Genomic DNA, 20,248 nt, shown 5'->3' with positions numbered 1-20,248 from the left:
GATACATGCTTGGGTTTACAGGTTGACTGACATTATCACTCTTTCTTAATTTGACATTTGTGTCAGCTGGAGTTGCTACTGGATTGGCACTGTCCATTCCATACTTTTGTAGTATGTTTTCAATATACTGCCTCTGATGAAGCATAACATGGTTTTTGTCCTTGTCTTGGACCACTGAGATGCCCAGAATGTAGGATAGCTCACCCATGTCCTTCATTTTGTAGTGTTTCTTCAGAGTGTCCTTTAAGGTCTTCATGCTCTCTGCTGATTCTGTAATCAAAATCAGATCATCAACATACACAGCCAATATTTCCAACTCCTGACCTGTTCTAACAAACACACACTGATCTGAAGTACTCTGTGTGAAGGAAACGGTTTCCAAGGCCTAATCCGTGGATCGACTTCCTTCGAGGCGTGGACATCTATCAGCAGAGAATGTACCTTCACCTATCAGCAGAGAATGTCCCTTAGTCTGTAACACAGTCAAATATATTCTCAAGCAATATTCAAGCATGCCATTCAGCGTGTTAGTACGAGCTCGGGAGCAGCTTGGGAGAACAAGAAAACAGAGACTGCTTCAGATTGTCTTCCCAAATTGACTCAACTTTATTCACAAGTATAACAGTTTATATAGAGGGTAAAATTCATGAGACAGCAGATTATCAGTTTAAACCAGTACAGACCAAGATAAGGGAGCGTCTTCCTGCCCTTGGGTGAAGAAGCATCCTTTGTGTAGTTTATTAGTTCAGCTACAATTGTGATTATCTCAGCGACATATTTTCAAGGCACAAAACAAAGAGTTCTTACATTAGTGAAATCTGAAACAAACCATTTGGCCTTCAACAGGCGTCTAAAAGATTAAGAAACTAATGTAGCTGAGGGAGTGATCTCTGTGGTATTTCAACCTTGTACCAGCCTGTGATTCTCACACATCAATTCTTGGGTCAAAGAGAAAAATAACTAAAACAAAGGGGCCTTATTGAATGACAGAGTTTTCCTGCATAATGTCACTATAAAACAATATCCAGTAAATGCTACCATGGTACTAAAATACCTAACACTGTGTAAAACCAATACTTTTCATGAACTCTGTAAAAGCTTTGCTCCAGCAACGTGGAGACTGCTTCAGTCCATATATTGACTTGTTTAGTTTGCACACTAGATGTTCCTGCCCAGGTTTGATGTAACCCTCTGGCTGCTCCATGTAGATTTCCTCTTCCAGGTGTCCATTCAAGAATGCAGTCACAACATCCATTTGATGCACATTTAGATTGTTTTGCACAACAAATGACAACAATGTACGAATTGAACCAAATCGTACAACTGGAGAGAATGTTTCATCATAGTCTGCACCATAAATCTGTGAATAGCCTTTGGCAACAAGTCTGCACTTGTATCTTTCCACTTGTCCATCACTGTGATGCTTAACTTTAAAGACCCATTTTGATCCAACTGCTTTGCGATCCTTTGGTAGATCCACTAAATCCCATGTGCCATTTTCTAGCAGTGACTCATATTCCAAATCAGCTGCTTCTTTCCACTCCTTTGCATTTGGACTTGACATAGCCTCTTCTAGTGTATTTGGTTCTGTGACACAACAGATGTTTGCATAATGATCAACTGTAGCTGCATCAGCAAACTCCTCAAATCCATATCTCTTTGGAGGTCTTCTGATCCGCTGATCTCCTTTTGCAGCCTCACTGGTGACAGTCTCCTCAGTACTTGTTTGTCTTTCACCCGTGTGTAGTGTCACCTCATTCCCCAAACCGAGATCTTTTTCACTTTGTTTGCATTTAAACTCTGTTTCATTGAAGACCACATCTCGTCGAATCAGTGTTTTTCCTTTTTCCTCATCCCACAGTCGTAGCCTTTTGCATTGGTTGCATATCCCAGGAAACGAACTTTCACTGCCTTTTTGTCCAGCTTCTTTCTCTCTGTGTCTGGAACATGAGCATGAGCAACACAACCAAATACTTTCATATGGCTAATGTCTGGGTTTTTTTCATACCATCTCTGATAGGGTGTTTCGTTCTTTAAAGCAGATGTTGGGAGCCTATTCTGTATGTAAGCTGCAGTAGCAACAGCTTCTGCCCAGAATGTGTTTGGCAACTTTGCATGTGATAGCATGCTTCTAGCTGATTCCACTAGAGTTCTGTTTTTTCTTTCTGCAACACCATTTTGCTGTGGTGTGTGTGGTACAGTCATTTCATGGTGGATGCCTTGAGCTTTCAAATATTCTTGAAACTCTTTAGATGTGTATTCCCCACCATTGTCAGTTCTGAGTCTTATTACTCCCTGTCCACATTCATTTGAGAAGATTCTTTCAAACTCTTTGAACTTGCTCAGGACTTCCGTTTTTTCTCTTATGAAATACACTTTACAACATCTGGAGTAGTCATCAATGAAAGTCACAAAGTACTTTTTTCCTCCAAGTGACTCAGTTTGAAAAGGACCATAAACGTCACTATGCACTAATTGCAACTTGCGTTTTGTTCGTATTTCTCCCACTGATTCTTGATAATTTGCCCTCAACACAAGCTTCACAAAAAATGTCCTCCTCTTCATTTGTAAAGCTAACTCCTTTTACCAAGTTTTTGACTTTTTTCAGATTTGTAGTGTGACCTAGACGCTGATGCCACATACTTGCTGGAACTGAAGCAGTTGACGCTCCATGACAGGTTGTGCAGTTACCCTCAATATCCAGCTGATACAATCCGTCAGATCTTTGTGTTCCCATTCCATGGAGAGCTCCATTCTTTCCTCTTATGTAGCAATGAGTCCTTTTGAACTTCACTGTGTTTCCCTTCTTGGCAGCAGCTCCCACTGAGAAAAGGTTCATTGATAATTTGGGAACATACAGCACATCATACATTGTGACATCTTTTCCATTACTAACTCTGAATGACATTTTCATTGTTATGTTGTCCAGACCTAAAGCCTCAACTACTCTGCCATCACCGAGTTTGACTGTTTGTGGTTCTGAAAACTCTTGGTAGTTTTGTAGAGCTTCTTTATTCCATGTCATGTGTTTTGACGCTCCTGAATCGATTAACCATTCTTCTTGTTGTGCATCACTTTTACATGACTCATTTACAACAAAAGCTCCCTCATATGAGTCCTCTTTGTCCTTATACACCATGCTTTTAGCCTTGTGGGCCTTGTATTTCTTTTTACTGCTTGGACAATCACGCTTGATATGTCCTTCCTTCCCACATTTGTAACATCTCCATGAGTCGGAGCTGTTTGCTCCCACTGTTTTTGATACACTCTGTTCATTTCTATGCATCTGAGATGACATCGCTGATACACTACTGGACACAGTGGTGTTGTCAGTAAGCACTCGCTTTTGTTCCTCATTTATCAAGGCTTGTTGAACGAACTGTAGTCTCAGACTGTCCATCTTTGTCTCCAAAGCAGTAACAACAGTTGCATAGCTGGGTGGCAAACTACCTAGAAGGGTGACAATTTGATCTTCCTCTTCAATTACAGAACCTATTGCCCCTAGCTGATCAGTAAGTTCCTTCATCCTCTTTAAATGATCATTGAGATGTTCTCCTTCCTTCATTTCACACCGGAAGTACTTCTTCTTCAGAAATAGCTTGTTAGCAACAGTATCTCTTTCAAACTGTGCTTTTAGCATCTCCCATGCTTCTTTGGGGGGTCTTACAGTTTGTTATCAAGTACAATTGGGGTGTACTTACATTCAGTACCAGCACTGAAAATGCCTTTTCTTTCTTCCGTTCAAATTCAGCTCGCGCTTGGGCATTAGCATCCGCAGCTAACTGCTCCGTCTCCTGTACCATACCCCCACAGTCCTTTTGCCTTCAACAGGTGCTCCAGTTGAAATTTCCACGTTGCCCAATTCTCCGGTCCGCTCAGCTTGTCAATAAACAGTCTATCTTCTATTGTGAATCCCACAATTCTGTTTATGACTCCCAAAAGAAAACGTGTTAGCAGCTTCCCTTGGCGACCTCTGGGCCCATAACCTGATGTTTTTAACGAACACCTTTTATTGCTTGTAATGCACAGACACACCAACAGAGGGCAGTAATATCTCTTCAACATACATTGTAAAATTACTATTACAACAGGGGAAACCCCCACGACTCTCCACTGCTTCCACAAAGTAACCTCCGATAACCTTTGGGTCACTGTTAGTGTGTGCGGCCCGCAGCCAAATGATGTTGCGTGAGAAACCGTCGATGCATCCATTAATACATATCCCATATGGCTTTAGTTTGTCATAAGAGTCTATGTGCCACACAAAGTTAGGCCCCTGAGCAAAATATTGCCTCCTTCTGAGACGTCTGGTCTGGCGAACCTGGGAACCTACTGGGTCCAGTAAAGAGATGAGGATCCTGACGTCTTCTTTCCTGATCGCAATGCCGTGTTGTTTGCACTTTGTAAACATCCACCGATAACCGTGATCCTTCCCAGGCCCTTGCAGTTGGTTCACAATAAAATCTATCCCGGCGTCCAGGTCGTACTTACGTCTGTAAAGCGACTTGGCTCTCAATATCCGGTTTAAATGTCTCTCCGTAATGATGGTTCCTTGCATTGCCAGGCTTTTCAAAATGCATTTGTAGCTCATTCCCAGCCTGAAATAAAACTCAATCAGACTGTCTCTGTCCATGGTGTATTTAGCCTACTCTTATGCTTATGTCTCTACGCAGCTGTCCAGGAATTCTATCAATAAGATGTGCGCACGTTATCTATTTCGTGGCCACAAATGCGTAATTCGTTGCCACGTTATACCCAATTCGTGCCCACAAATGAGCATTTCGTGCGCACCTTATACCTATTTCGTGCCCTCGAAATAGTATTTCGTGGCCACAATTTATTTATTTTTTGGACTATGTCATCAGAGGGGCTCCGTAGATTCAAGTCTAACCAGAAACTAACCTCTCATGTGGTATCGCTAAAACACTGGAGTGTTGACTTTTCTGTGGGACTCTGTACAATAATAAAACGGTTATCTACAACTTTATTGTACACACATGAATAATACTTTGGGGTTAATGGGGAACAAAATGGGTAGAAAAGGAAGTCATAGTGAGGGCCAGTTTCCACTTTTTATCTCTGAAGTGCTTGTTAATTTATCACAACATCCATCCATCTTCTTCTACTTGTGTAATTCAACAAGGAGAGCTGGACGCCAATCCAAGCTAGTGAGAAGTGAGGTGCACAGGGTGACAGCACATCACAATACACCCGTTTATAAGGGAAACCTAGATAGTACTGGGTTGTTGCTGCACAGCCACGACGTGAATCCTCTGTTCTGCCACATCTCAAAGGTGCTCTGTTTGATTGTGACTGCAGAGGCCGTTTGAGTACAGTGAACTCATTGACAAGCTTCATGATAAGGTCAATGGTCATAGAGGGAAAGAGGAATAGATATGGTCAGCAACATTACTCAGGTAGACTATGCTCAGTTGCTACTAGAAAACATCCCACATACCATTAAATCACTGCCAGCTTGAACTGTTAATTCAAGGCGGGATGGATCCATGCTTTAAACAGCATAAACAGCATGCTGTTTATGCCACCAGAAATCAAAATTTATCAGGGCAGTTAACCTTCTCCTAACCTTCTATTGAGCAGTTTAGCCTCAGTTTCCTGTTGACATTAGCCACACCCGGCGTGGTCTTCTGCTGCTGTAGTCCATCCGCTTCGAGTTCTGAAGTGTTGTACCTTCAGATATGCTCATCTGCATACTTTGGGTTTAACACGCGAATATTTGAATTACTGTTGCCTTCCCAGCTTAAAGCAGTCTGACCATTCCCCTATATCACCAATAAGACATTTTTTCCTCCAGAGAAATTTGAGATATTTTATCTTTTTCTAGGGATGGCCGTGCAGGAAAATCCCAGTAGATCAGCAGTTTCTGAAGTACTCAGACCACATTCGAAGTCACTTAAATCACCTTTTCCCCCCTCTTATCCTGCGTTTACCTTTGGGAGGATCTTTCACAATGACACGACTGTCAGGCTTGTGAGTGTATGGAAATAAAAGTTTAATATACAAGCATTTACCTAAACAAACACATTTCTCTTCTTGAGCAATACAGTTTGGAGAGCATAATGTTTTGTTGTGATCATATAGTCTTTAAAAAGAAGAAAAAACATTTAATGCTCAGACAGGGTCAAATCCCAGCTGTGATCTCTCGCCACGACTTTCTGTCTGTAATGTCATCCAACTTATGGTTTCTTAGGTTTGGCTTTAGGGACCACTTTAATGGTTGTGGATGCTGATTTGGCTCCTTGCATGTTCTGAGCAGTGCAGGTGTACGTTCCTTGGTCCACGTCTCTAACTTCATCCACGAGGAGCACAGACTGAGACTGCTGCTGAGCAGTTCCTCCACTGACCGGAATAACACTCTCCTGTGTGTATGGAGGTCTCCCAATCTGGACCAAGCACACACACACACACACACACACACACACACACACACACACACACACACACACACACACACACACACACACACACACACACACACATCATGTTGCAGTTTATTTCCTCATGGCTCACCAATAAAGACATATCTATTATATTCCTGTTTAAAGGGGATAAGGTTCAGGCAGTCCATAGGTTGAATACTTTTTGACTAATAATAAACTCGCTAAAAAGGCAACGCAAGCTAAACCGACTGAAGATATTTGCCAACTGCAGGACTTTTTTTGAGTAGTATTTCAGTTCACAACCTAGAATTCATGTTCATACTATTTCAGAAAGAAAGCTTATTAGAATTAATACAAAAGCCATACAGAACTAAGCTAAGTTTGTATTAAAGCATACAAGCCCTGTTTCCACGAGTGTCTGACCTCTTGTCCTGGGTAATCCCAGGTGAACTCTATGGCCACGTCTTGTTCTCCCATCGCAGAGCAGGTGACACGTAGATTCTCCCCCACAGTCACTGTGCTCGGTGACGCTTGGATCACTGGAGCGGGAGGAGCCCTAGGATCTGAGAGCAAATGTGATGTATTAGTAAGTAAAATGTTGTGTCGTCACCAGTAATCCTGTAATTAAGGGTAATTTTCATCCTTAATTTTCAAAAGTTTTCATTGATTTACAATAAAAAAAAAACCATAAATTCTAAAATTCTGAAAAAATTTCTAAAATTTTGAAAACGTGAACTCACAGTTAACATAGATGAGCATGTACTTCATAGAGCTCTGCCGCAGGTTTCCCAGACTGGCAACACAGTACAAAGCTCCGGCATGATATGGCCGAGGTCGATGGATTGTGAAGCCCTTCTTGACATCAAAGGAGATCTCCCTCCTGTCCACGTCCAGCTCCACAGGTGGGTACTCACGGTGCAGAGTTACTTTAGCCTCAGGTGACGTCACCTGGCAGGGTAGGACTGTAGGCCAGTTGCTCCTCAGCTGAATCACCTTGTAATAGTCAGACGATGGAACAAATAGTTCTTGTGGATCTGGTCCGTACAGAGAGGCGATATGGCAGATTTATGATAAGATTATTAGAATGTAAAAAAGATTCCTGTCAAGTCTGCAGTTCAGAGAAATGCAAGCCTAAGCATCAATAAAATGTATTAATCACACCTGGAAAAAAGACGAAGACTTTAACAGCTTTGCTGTATTCCTTCCTGCAGTCAGTGTCTTCACAGTACATTGGGTAGCATGTGTACTCCCCCGTGTCTGCACCAGTGGTGTTGACCAACGTCAGAACCCCATATCGCTCATACTGGACAATTCTGCACAGCCAGAGCAAAAAGGAGCGAAAGAACACATTTACTTCCTTACTTACTCAAGCTTATACTGCACTTTATGAGTAAAGATCTGTAGACATGAAAAGTTACCTGAGCCTCCCATCATTATCCTCCTCCAGGTATGGGGGGACGCTCCACTGCACAGGTTTGCCCCTGCACCTCAGCTCCAGAGTATCTCCTGTTTGCACATTTATGGTCTCACCCACCTTCTTAAACTTCCCTTTGTTTAACACCTTTATTAGTCAGACACAGACATGTACTTTAGTCGTGAACTTTGCAAAATCAAAAAGTTAATTTATAACAAACGTAATACCTGCGTGAGGAGGGTCTGCTCTGCACGTGCAGCTTTGACCTTCGGTTTGACTGTTATCGTTCTGGGCCCTTTGTTTGTTGATTTCTCATGCTTTGGTTTCCTTGGCTTTGGTGTCCTTCCCGGAACAGCCTTCTGCTCTTGGGCATCTTTTTGGCAATATTATAAACAGTACGCAGAGCACATGTTTCAGAATATTTTACAAACAAAGACAAGGCTGCTACAAGTGAGAAAAAAAGTATCATTTTTGCTTCTAGAATAAGCCACATTGTGCAAAAGACAGAAAGAAAATTGCCCTCCTCACCAAATCTATGAATATCACGTTCACCGAATTGGATGACAAGGGACTAATGTCACTTACCCAACTCGAAGATTAAGGCACAAGTAAGGAGAGCAATGAGTACCAGCCTCCACTTTGACCCAGACATGTTCGCCAAAGGCATGGCTGATGAGCTGATTGTTAGTTCATGGAGTTCAACCCAGAGAAATATACAACAGAAATGAAAAGGAGAGAAGAAGAAAGAGAAGGAAGGAGGAGGGCAAAGCTTGCAAAGTGAGCAGTCTGCTGTTTATTAGAGTCACGCAAATTCCTTTTCCTCGGAGTGGCATTAGTACCCTAAATTCCATCAGTGTGGCTCAATGGAGGCTTTCAAGCCTGTCCGAACCAATGAGGGTCCAGAGAATGAGGCCCCTCCAATCTGGAATGGCACAGCCTGTTTATTTAGCTGCCGGACTGTAAGTGTACTAGCAGCATGAGTCTGAGCCTCAGAAACACTGCCTGGAAAAGGAGCATTTGGTGTTTACAGTTTTTGCTCGTTGCTTGAACACTATAAACCCATGCTTAGACTAAAGTAACACAACTTGAAGCTTTTGTTACCATACCTCAAACACATGTACCCATACCTTAAACAAAAGTGCTGCTTTGCACTCTGGTTGCAATTATGCAACACACTTACTCCTTTATGCAACACACATGGTCCTGCATACTACACTCTATTTCATACATAAGACACTTCGTTCAAAAATGAAATTTCAGGGTGCCATTTGGAAAACACATGTATCCAAAATACAAAACACATCGGGTAATTGCAACCACTCAAATATACACCTGAAGGCACTTACTTGCAAAACTGAACACCAATTAGCCAACCACAAAAAGCCCTCAGTTTAGCCATTTCAAGAACTTTGCAAGCATGGATGGAGGGAGAGCAAGAGGAAGAGGAGGAGGAGGTCAAAGAGGCCATGCACGGACCCATATTTCTGATGATATAAGAGCAACTTTGGTGGACCATGTCATCAACCACGGCCTGACTATGAGGGAAGCTGGGCAGAGAGTCCACCCACATCTAAGCCGCTTCACAGTGGCATCTGTAATACAGTTTTTTCTGAATGCTTAAACCCTAACTGTGATTCCTGTAGCACGATCTCTAAAACTATTCAGACTTATAGCAAAACCACTCACTGAGTTTGCAAAACTAAAAGCACAAAAACTGCTTTGCACTCAGTTTGCAATTTTGTAACACACACTTTGCAAAACTGTAGGCACAATTCACTGCACAACACTCAATTACCAAATTTCCAACACACTCCTAGCAAAAGTATACACATGTATGGCTATCATTAACACTAACTTGCCAACTGTCTGGCACACTTTCACATGTGAAAACTTTTTTAGATAATTAGTTCACTTTGCAATCAGCCTAAGCACTATAATACAGGTAAGCTGTGTGTGCGGAGTACAATGGAGGGAGCAGAAAGAGTGAGAAGTAGAGGAGGCCGAGGAAGAGGACGTGGAGGTGAAGAAGTAGGATGAAGAGGATGACAAGGACAAGGAGGAGCAAGAGGAAGACGAGGAGGGGGGAGAGGAAGATGAGGAGGGGGGAGAGGAAGACGAGGAGGGGGGAGAGGAAGATGAGGAGGGGGGAGAGGAAGGGTAGGAAGAGTAAGAAATAGAATTGCTGATGACATCAGAGCTACAATAGTGGACCATGTAATCAACCGTGGAATGACCCTGAGGGTAGCTGGCCAACGGGTCCAGCCTAACTCGAGCCGCTACACTGTAGCAAGTACCATAAGGACATCTTGAAATGAGAATCGGTTAGTACAGTCACTTCGCACAAAGATTTGTAGCACTGCCATATGCCAATGAGAAACACACCAATACCATTGATGTAAAAATACTGAAATTGTTACTTTACAGAATTGCTGGATGACCAGATGCTGGGGGCAGAGGAAGCATGTTCACTGCAGACCAAGTAACCCATATAGTCATTATGGCGATTGCAAATAATCCTATACTTGGAAATAAACACTTGTGTTTGTTTTGATGTACTTGAAGTTTGGATCCCTCTATGCTTATGGATCTATGACAGAAGTATGAGCTCAAACTGACATAGCCTACCTTGTGCACAGAGAAAGCAAAAGCCAGATGTGTTTTGTATTCATACCATCAGTGTGCAGTTGGCGCATTGTGTGCTTAGGAGATGATGGCTTGTGTGTACTGTTTGATACGGAAACACCATTTTTACGAAGGTGTGAAGAGTTAATCTAGCTGTGTTTGCTTTTGCAAGGGAACTACAATGTTTTGATTATTGGGTGACAGGTTTTCTTATTTGTGTGAAGAGTTTTGCAAAATTAGCCAATAGTTACAAAAAATGTGCTTAAGCAATCAGAAAAAACTGTAAGAAAATTCCGACTAGAAAACAGGTCTGTCTTCATCTCACTGCCTTCTACTCTACTCAGATGGTTTTTATAGTACTGTTCTACAGTTACCATATCAAGTGTACAGGGTATTGCAGGGTGCTAATGCTCCTTTTGCAGCCAAAGTGGTAGTTTCTGTGAAACATACCATGATTACTTATATTGAAGTACAGTGTTGTACAGTGGACGATACAGTATATACAGTAAAGTACTGTAAGAAAAATAAGCAAACCGATGACAATATGTGGTTGTATTTCTCTAGAATGACTCGAAGACCTTCTGGGGGAGGACGCCAACGCCTGTTCACACAACAGCAGGAACTCGCCATCGTGGACCTAGTGAGGGCAGACAATGCCATCCGTCTCCACCAGCTACGAAAGCAAATACTTGCAGACAGGCAAGTGTTCAACAACATAAACCATGTGAGCATCACCACCATCAGACGCATCTTGGGAAAACACAGCATCACCATGAAGCAGCTCTATAGAGTCCCATTTGAGAGGAACAGTGACAGGGTCAAAGGACTTCGAGCTGAATATGTACCATATCAGTACCACATGAATACATTCTGAGAGCTACACAGGTACCCGTGTGATGGGGTGAGGGTTCTGTATGTGTAGCACACAAATATCACATTGTGTGCCGCCATAAGCCTTCGAGGGCTTCTGCATCATCATGCAAAACTAGGTCCAAACAATAGGCAACATATACTCACATTTCTAGATGCTCTCCATGATATAGTTGTACAGAACAGAGCAGATCAGCCCATGTTTGTAGTGATATGGGATAATGTCAGTTTCCATCGGGCTGCTCTGGTCCAGGCCTGGTTCTCCAACCACAGTCAACTTGAAGTGGTATGCTTGCCCCCTTACTCACCATTTTTAAACCCTATAGAGGAATTTTTTTCGGCTTGGAGATGGCGTGTATATGACCGCCAACTACATGCCTGCATGCCTCTTCTGCAGGCAATGGAACAGGCCTGCGGCGACATTCAGGTGACAGCAATCCATGGATGGATGAAAGAGGATATTTTCCCCGGTGCCTAGCGGGAGAAGACATTGCTTGCGATGTTGTTGAGGTCCTGTGGCCAGACCCCAACAGACGGCGGGATCCATGAGCCCACGTATGCACAATTGTCATGATTTTTTGTTTACAGTATAGTGATTTTTCTATTACTGTATTATGGGTTTTTTGGTTTTTTTTTGTTTTTTTTGCTTTATCTGAATTCATGGTACTGCAATGTACAGTGCTGCAATGTACAATATTGAGTAGGCCTATTTGCTTTTTTGGTTGTTTGCAAATGTGTCTCCTGAAAATATGCCTTCTGAATGAACAATGGAAATCAAAGACTGCAGTGCTTTATATAAAGTAGACTAGTGTGTTCCCCCTGCTCTGTAAGTGTTTGCATATGATGCAAGTATGTGTCATTTTGTCAACAGAGTTACATTTTGACAAAGGAATGTTAGGTTTTGACAGCAGAGTTTAGGTTTTGAGAGTAGAGTTTCAATTTGGTGCAGATGTGAATGGTATATTTCCCAGTGTTGTGTCATGTTTACTTGTGTTTAGGGTTTTGGCACAATGAGCAAAGTTTTGCAAAATGTGTTCAGGCAACGGGCAAAAACTGTAATACACTTTATGTCCTTCATTACTGTTTTTTATGGGTAAATAAAAGTTTTGTCTCAGTTAGCTCTAGAATAATATGTTGTTGTTTTTTAAATATGCCTGAAAGATTTGCACCTAAAATATTCACACATTACTTAAAGTACATTTTTGAGATGTCGGATGCAGTGGAAACAATGTAAACCTTTCCTTGTGAGTGGCCAGCTAAGCTGTGATTTTGAACATGACCGCTATAAGCTTCTTTTCAAAGGTCCTTTTGTTCTCAGTCGACTCTAAATAGTGAGCCATATCTGCTTCTTTGTGCACGTCTGCAGTGGGAATGAACTTATAGTAGTCCTTTATTTTTACCTCTTTATCGACACAGACTGCAACAAGGTAACTCCATATTTAAGTGTTTTACAAAAGCGAATCATTTCATTTTTAATTCAAGTGTACAGTGGCAGTCGTTTAGTTAACAATCACATGCAGTTTCCATATTTACAAATGGAAGATGAAATCCCATAAAAGGTTTTCTGTATCAGCTCTGTAAAATATAAGGTCTTCAGTCAAATTCTGCACATTTAAAAAAAAAAATTAAAATAAAATTAAAATAATGTAAAACTGAAATAAAAATAATTTACATTTTGCACTTGATAAGAAAAGTGTAAACCTGTTATTTCAGAATTATAAAAGCAAATAATCTACAGAATATTTTTTCTTTGGAACAGGCTCACTAATACGACAAGATATACAGATAAATATCCTTAACAACAATGTGAAAATCAGTGATAAGTGAAGATCTTCTCGGTCCAAATATATCTTAGGGAGTGTTTCATTTTGGACCATTTAGATAACAAACAGACTGCGTTAGGATGTAATAAACCGTCAAGTTAACAAGTTATCAGGCCATTTGCTTCGGTGCTGTCGTAGATTGAAGACTGCTGAAAGGCAGCAGCACCGGTGCATCTCAAGCAGTGGTTATAAGTTAAAGCAAGTCGCTCACTGTAACATCTCAGTTTATCTGTCTTCACCCCGATTGAGCTCAGAATTTCTCTTCTTTCATACTATCCTTGTCTGTTTTGCCGCTGACTGTTTCGATCTCTGCGTGGTCGGTCATGAGTCGCTTCCTCTGGACGCTGTTACGCATTCCATAGATAAAATAGATAAGTAACCCTGCAGAAGAGAAGAAAAGAGAAGAGTGAGGGTCACCCAGCTAGATAGCATCCCTTTAATCCTCTCAAACAAAAATATACCCATCATACCTATTAGCATCCAGACAGCATATCGGATCCATGTTTGACCGCCTAACTGCACCATCAGGTAGACATTGATTAAAGTACTCAGTAAGGGCAGAAGAGGGATTAAAGGTACCTGAAGAAGGAGAAAATGCAGAGATGTGAGATTCCTAGTTGGTGATTACAAGAAATTACTTGAACCACTTCTTACCATGAACGATGCCTTCGTGGGATTCTCTGGGTGTCTCCAGATGAGGAACAAGTTGACCAGCAGGAGCACTCCAAAGATACAGACAAGCACGATGCTCCATGCTTGAGTGTTGGCAAGAGCTTCCATGCCTTGGCTCAGAGTAATGCACAGTGCAAGAATGCACAGAACTGCAGTGGGAAAGTAAAAGACGAGAAAGAAAGATTAGAGGCGAGAAAGCCCGTCATGAACCTGTTGCTGGTCAAGAAAAGAACTTCAGTGCTACAGAAGCATCAGTAAAGATGCCTCAGTGATGTTTTCCTTACTTACTAGAAAATATGGTCAAGAGCGTGACTGTTCGTGCTGTGGAAGAGTTGGGTGTTTTTGGAGGTTTGAAGAAGCTAAACTTTTTCTTTGATTCTGTGATCTTAAGTTCTGTGTCTTCAGATGGACCCACCTGGTACCTACAACGACCACAAAAAATCAGTCGATTTGCACAGCAGAGTGAATACATAGCTGCAGGGTGTTAACAGATAAATGTACCTCAGTATCAGGATGCATACTGCCACGAGTGTGTAAGCAAACAGAGTACCAATGGACATCAGTTCCACCAAGGCATTCAGATCAAACAGTAGAGCCATGATGGCTAAAGCCAGGGAGAAAAATGGAATTAAATGTTATTTCTAGCCCATAAACCTCGACCTCTGTGGATCATGCAGAACAGCATTAGCATAAGTACAAAATATTATACACATGACACCTACGGGAGTTGCTCTGCTCAGCTATAGAAACCTACATCATGAAGCTCCTGACACACAGTTTTTGTGCTGATGTTAATACCAGAAGAGGTTGGAGTCATCAGTGTTGGTTACTTTTTCTATGGTGGTATCCTATTACAGTACTACAGCATACCACTTAAGTCCAGTAAGCTCTTTAGAGAAATGTTCACACGCGATTGTACAGGCAGACTGCATGGCTGGATTCCAAATGCATATTGCAATGACAATAAAAAGAGCTGAATTCATAGATTAAGAGAGAGAGTTAGAGAGACTTTATTTATCCCCAAGGGGCAATTAAGATAGATACCCTGCCAACCGTACATACAATACGCAAACACACAAGGTGTGGCACAGTACCTCTGTGTAAGCATCTGTAAGCATCATTAAAATAAGAGTTATTACTGGACACATTCAAAAGTATTTTATTACATGTACTATTTTTTGTTTTAGGTTTATTACTTCTATTATATTTACAGTACTTTTATTTATAAAGTGTATACCTGTACCTGCCACAATGCCAGATGATATAGTAGCTATTGCTGGACTGCCTCTGGAGGTGACTTTGGACAAAGGTTTGAAAAGCAGCCCGTCTCTCGCCATGGCAAAAAGTACTCGAGGCATCGGGAACATGGAACCTAGCAGACTGGAAAGACAAACAACAAAATGAATGCAGTGTCCGATTAATTTGTAATCTAAATTAGTCATTTCACAAATCAGTTCAAAAGGTCACTCTAACTAAACCAACTGATTTGACATATGGCTTCTTTTTAACAGCTTAATCTGCTATGATGACTGAAGTCAGAAGAATGTACTGGCAATTTCATAATTTATCCACCTCGCAAACATCAGAGGCAGTGGAAGAATCATTCACAGCCTCTGGAACCTGACACGTCCTCCACACCTTGTCTGTTAATTATTACTCAGCTGAGTTATTTTACGTTAACGTTACATTTTTAATTAACTTTTTGAGTTAGCTATTGTTTAGTAGCTACTTTTCTAGATTTATTTTTCAACATTTTGGACTTTTGAACATCCATTATAATTTTTCTATTTTTTTCCAAATAACATACATTTATTTTTGCACCTTTTTCTTTCTGACTTTGAGCTTTAAACATCACTTGATCCATGCATGCACTACCCATACTGTCATACCTAGTTGACAGGGCACACAGTGAACCCACAGCCACGGCATATTTGGCAGGACCCCATCCAATGTAGTCAAAGGCTATTGGCAGTGGGCTCGTTTCACTTAGCAGGTAGTATGGCATCATAAGGGTGAGAGCAGCAGACACAGCAAAGTAGGCCAGGAAACATATAAGCAATGAGACCACAATGCTAATAGGGACAGATTTCTTCGGGTTCTTCACCTCCTCTCCTAAAAGAAAGGAAACCAAGAAGTTAGTGACCCCCTTACAAGATATATCTCCTGCAGGAGTTTCATGCATTGTTACACAAAAATCATAAAAACTAGTGGAGAGAATCATCTGCAAATTATGTCCTCAACGTTAAACTTTGTCAGTCTGTTTTAGCCAATAAGAAGTTATCCCACTTCAGTTATTTATTTATTTTTGCTACAAAATGGAATTGTCAAGCATACCAACACAGTTACTGAAACCTGCCATAAATGTTGCGTTAAGACGGAGACAATCTGCTATCTCACTGCAATTATATGAGGTCAGTTTGGAAATTACATGTAATCTGTGTCTGATAACACAGACAGAATTTCAAATCTAACTATTAATCTGCACTTCCTGTTCTATAGGAATGCAACCAGCTGCAGCCAGCTGAGTCCAGTTCCCTCGAGTTTTTCTCATTGACATCTGACTGATGGCAACATGCTGGCAATCTGCCTGCATTTATAAATCAAATGCAAGTTATTTGTAAATTTGTAGAGCTCTCTGAGTGATTACAGTCGGTCCAAGTCCAACCGTGATTATTTACAGGAAGATTGTTCGTTGTTCATATTATTCCCAGAGTGTTGTCCCTGCATCGATACAATATTGCCACACAAAATATTGCGATACAATAGCGTACTGTATCGATTTTTCTAACCCTTTCCCAGCACCACTAAAAAAATAACCCCATAAAAATGTAAAGAATCTATGGTGAAAATTAAAAAGTTTATAAAATTTAAAATAAAAAAGTGGAGGAAGTTTATTTTATTTTTAGTGTGCTTTTTTAATGAGTGTAGAGGAAATACTCATCGTTATAATTGTAATTTACTCCTCTCTGGAAATAAAGCACTATTTCATCCATTATCCACGATTGCAATATTTTTTCCATCCATTCATTCTCTTCCAATTATCTTTGTCCTTTATGTTATGTTATGTTATGTTATGTTATGTTATGTTATGTTATGTTATGTTATGTTATGTTATGTTATGTTATGTTATGTTATGTTGTGTTGTGTTGTGTTATGTCATGTTATGTTATGTTATGTTAGGTTATGTTGTTATGTTATGTTATGTTGTTATGTTATGTTGTGTTGTCTTGTGTTATGTTATGTTATGTTATGTTATGTTGTGTTGTGTTATGTCGTGTTATGTCATGTTGTGTTGTGTTGTGTTATATCGTGTTATGTCATGTTATGTTATGTTATGTTATGTTATGTTATGTTATGTTATGTTGTGTTGTGTTGTGTTGTGTTGTGTTGTGTTATGTTATGTTATGTTGTCTTGTGTTATGTTATGTTGTTGTGTTATGTTATGTTGTTATGTTATGTTATGTTGTGTTGTGTTGTGTTATGTCGTGTTATGTCATGTTGTGTTGTGTTGTGTTATATCGTGTTATGTCATGTTATGTTATGTTATGTTATGTTATGTTATGTTATGTTGTGTTGTGTTGTGTTGTGTTGTGTTGTGTTATGTTATGTTATGTTGTCTTGTGTTATGTTATGTTGTTGTGTTATGTTATGTTATGTTGTGTTATGTTGTGTTGTGTTGTGTTGTGTTATGTTGTTATGTTGTTATGTTATGTTGTGTTATGTTGTTATGTTATGTTGTGTTGTGTTGTGTTATTTATGTTATGTTATGTTGGATACATAGTGTACTGGTAAAAGATCCCCAGTTTGATCCTGGGAGGAGATAAAAAATCCCTTTTGGGGTTGTGTCAGTCAAAAAATTTAATTAGGAAGCAGCTGAAAGAAGCTTGAACTAAGCTAAACTGACAAATTGTCTTCTTACCTGTTGTAGCAATGCAGTCAAATCCAACAAAAGCATAGAAGCATGTTGCAGCTCCAGCCACGGTTCCACCAAAGCCATAGGGGAAAAATCCGCCCACTCCAAACTCGCTTGTTGCATTAGCAATGTCAGTTCCGTTTCTGCAGCGGGTAGAGAGCAATACTTTGTGGTTATTTCCAGTTAGCTCATCCAGGAGAACAATAATGCTGTAATTATATAGGTCATGATTTACTTGAGTGTTTTTTTTGTTTGTTTGTTTGTTTTTGCATTTATTTACATGGCAGTGGCGTTTAACACATCTTCCTTGCTGATTTTCCAGTTGGAGATGTCTCCCTTGATGAATCCAGAAATGATCACAAACAGCAGCACCAGGATGTTGATCGCTGTGAAGATCTTGTTGATCATCGTTGACTCTTTGACTCCAAAAGACAGGAGACCTTCGTGGAAAAGGTGGTTAATTCAGCGATCTCATCCTCATTTGTGGTCACCATTTAACACCAGTTTTACTATTTTACCTGACAAGAGCACGATCAGAGCTGCAGCAAAGACATCTGGGTAAGGAGCTAAGCCAGGCAGGCCCATGGCAGCATTTTCTGCAAAGTATTTTGATATGACTCCCCCAATGAGTTCATCAAATGTTCCGCTCCATGCCAGTGCAACAGTCGATGTCCCTGAGCAGATAGTGAAAAGATAGTTAATGTAATAAACGAATTAATCAGCCATAATTTACCTGCAGCCATAAACAAAAGAAAAAGAAACTTCCTACCCTCTTTATAACTCAGGGTTTTGAATCACAGTCCTGGTTTATGGGGTTATTATTGGGATTGTTGCAAAGCAGTGATCCCGGTATGTGCTATTGTTAAAATTAATGTAGCAAGAGATGTGACACAGTGAGGTAGAAAAAAAGCAGTCAAGAATTCGCTGCTCCACTGGTTGAAAGGTCACAGTGTTAAATAGTCTCTTAATGGTGGTTGATCATTTATGATCAGAGTGTGGTAAAAAGATTATGTTAGGTTTATGCACTGTTTGCATATACAGGTAGGAGGAGAGATCACTAAATCATCAATAAAGGAAGAAAATATCATTGAATAATAGATGTTACAATTTGCATATATTCACCTATGACATAGGAGAGCAGCAGATTCCAGCCAGAGATAAAAGCAAGGAGCTCTCCCACCGTCACATAGCTGTAAAGGTATGCTGAGCCTGTTTTAGGAACCCGGGCACCAAACTCTGCGTAGCATAGCCCAGCAAATATAGAGGCCAGGGCAGCGATGAAGAAGGAGATGATGATGCTGGGTCCCGCGGTGTCTCTGGCCACCTCTCCAGAGAGGACATAGACACCAGCCCCCAGGGTGCTGCCCACACCGAGGGCCACCAAGTCCAGAGTGGTCAGGCATCGATTGAAGGTGGACTCTTCCCCGTCGGGCTCGAGGGGCTTCCTCCGGGATAGGCTCACCAGAAAGGACTTCACTACGCTGCACGACATACTTCTGTGGGTTTGGATCAGGATGGAAGATGAGTGAACGAGAGAGATTTAAGGAGTGACCTAGTGGGACAAAAGGTGAGGAGTGTTTCTCAGTGAGTGAATAATTGTCAGGTCAGCCTCCGGAAGAAGATTCTTTCTTCTGAGAAACATGATTTTCAAAGTCTATTAGTGTTTTTATTTGTGTAGAAAGAGAACAGAATGCTACTGTAATTAAACTGAGGAACTGAAGAGCACATGCAAGCTGTTAAGACTTAAGAAAATCTATTTTATTAAAGCTTAATCATTATCACATGACAGCTAACATGCTCTCCTAACACTTGACAGAAGTGAGACTAAGAACACATTCACTTACCTCTTTGGTGTGATCTTGTACCTCGTAGATGTGCTAAGAAGTAGGAATAGGATGTGTCATTCGGCTCAGTTACAGTACCCTTTTATAAATGTATCTCGTTATCATTCTCCTGATATGATAGTGCTGATACCTGAGATTTCCAGAATGCCACCCCCAGCACAGAAATCCACGCCCCGGCTTCAGGATTGCACTTTAAGCCTTCATTCACAGCACAATTACTTCTTTGAATATTTCTGAAGAGTCCAAAAGCTTTATGTGTTAGATGTGTTCTCACAGCAGCAGTGCCTTTCAGGGCTGCCTTTAATCAACTACTGTTCAAATCAAATTAAATCAAATCAAAGTTAAGGCACAGTGAGAAAACAAAGATGACATAGCTTTTTCCTATATTTACTTTAATATAAGATCAAAAATTACATGCACCTATTCTTATTTTTGAGGGTTTCCTACAGATTTCTATATTTAATTTCTATAACAATAACTGTGTCTTCTCAGAGGGCCCTTACATTGTTGTGTCGCTTAAAAACAAGCCTGCGGTCTTATTACTACAGCTATGTTGTGGAGTTTGTCCGCTTGCACTGAAGCAGCTGTATCTCCATCTCAACATGAAGGTGTGAGCCTGCCGCTTTAATGGCCCGGTGAGTTCATGACATGGGGGAGGACAAAGCAGCTTTTATGACTTATTCGGGCAG

At 40.8% G+C, this 20,248-nt stretch overlaps 2 protein-coding genes across 2 annotated transcripts; both read right to left on the bottom strand.

Moving 5' to 3' along the window:
- Window positions 1-5,975: 5,975 nt before the first annotated feature.
- On the bottom strand, window positions 5,976-8,670 carry LOC308408746 (platelet-derived growth factor receptor-like protein). Its single transcript, XM_080901157.1, has 7 exons — window positions 8,401-8,670; window positions 8,043-8,188; window positions 7,820-7,962; window positions 7,563-7,714; window positions 7,142-7,435; window positions 6,825-6,964; window positions 5,976-6,404 (listed from the first exon to the last, which is right to left on the bottom strand). Exons 1-7 carry the CDS (start codon window positions 8,480-8,482, stop codon window positions 6,198-6,200), a joined length of 1,164 nt encoding a protein of 387 aa, XP_080757283.1. The 5' UTR covers window positions 8,483-8,670; the 3' UTR covers window positions 5,976-6,197.
- Window positions 8,671-12,904: 4,234 nt separating this feature from the next.
- On the bottom strand, window positions 12,905-19,274 carry LOC308408119 (cationic amino acid transporter 2). The gene is made up of 11 exons (XM_080900224.1): window positions 18,838-19,274; window positions 18,234-18,389; window positions 17,996-18,155; window positions 17,722-17,858; window positions 15,692-15,914; window positions 15,046-15,182; window positions 14,304-14,406; window positions 14,091-14,224; window positions 13,785-13,951; window positions 13,601-13,709; window positions 12,905-13,511 (listed from the first exon to the last, which is right to left on the bottom strand). The coding sequence occupies exons 1-11, from the start codon at window positions 19,205-19,207 to the stop codon at window positions 13,381-13,383; spliced, it is 1,827 nt and encodes a 608-aa protein (XP_080756350.1). The 5' UTR covers window positions 19,208-19,274; the 3' UTR covers window positions 12,905-13,380.
- Window positions 19,275-20,248: the final 974 nt, after the last annotated feature.

The sequence above is a fragment of the Rhamphochromis sp. 'chilingali' genome (genome assembly GCF_963969265.1).
Source record: "Rhamphochromis sp. 'chilingali' genome assembly, chromosome: 13".
NCBI classification, from domain to species: Eukaryota; Metazoa; Chordata; class Actinopteri; order Cichliformes; family Cichlidae; genus Rhamphochromis; species Rhamphochromis sp. 'chilingali'.
The sequence above is the reverse complement of the archived record's forward strand: the minus strand, read 5'-3'. Positions and strand labels throughout refer to the sequence as shown.

Bases quoted from the DNA above. Each gene is read 5' to 3' on its own strand.
- LOC308408746 (XM_080901157.1), bottom strand. From the start codon at position 8,482: ATGCCTTTGGCGAACATGTCTGGGTCAAAGTGGAGGCTGGTACTCATT. The intron at 7,715-7,819 runs GTAACTTTTCAT...CTGGCTGTGCAG, and splicing joins GATAATGATGGGAGGCTCAG to AATTGTCCAGTATGAGCGAT. The intron at 6,965-7,141 runs GTGAGTTCACGT...ATTTGCTCTCAG, and splicing joins CATGCTCATCTATGTTAACT to ATCCTAGGGCTCCTCCCGCT.
- LOC308408119 (XM_080900224.1), bottom strand. From the start codon at position 19,207: ATGTCGTGCAGCGTAGTGAAGTCCTTTCTGGTGAGCCTATCCCGGAGG. The intron at 18,156-18,233 runs GTAAAATAGTAA...TTTTCCACGAAG, and splicing joins TCTGATCGTGCTCTTGTCAG to GTCTCCTGTCTTTTGGAGTC. The intron at 15,183-15,691 runs GTATGACAGTAT...TTGTCTTTCCAG, and splicing joins CTGTGTGCCCTGTCAACTAG to TCTGCTAGGTTCCATGTTCC.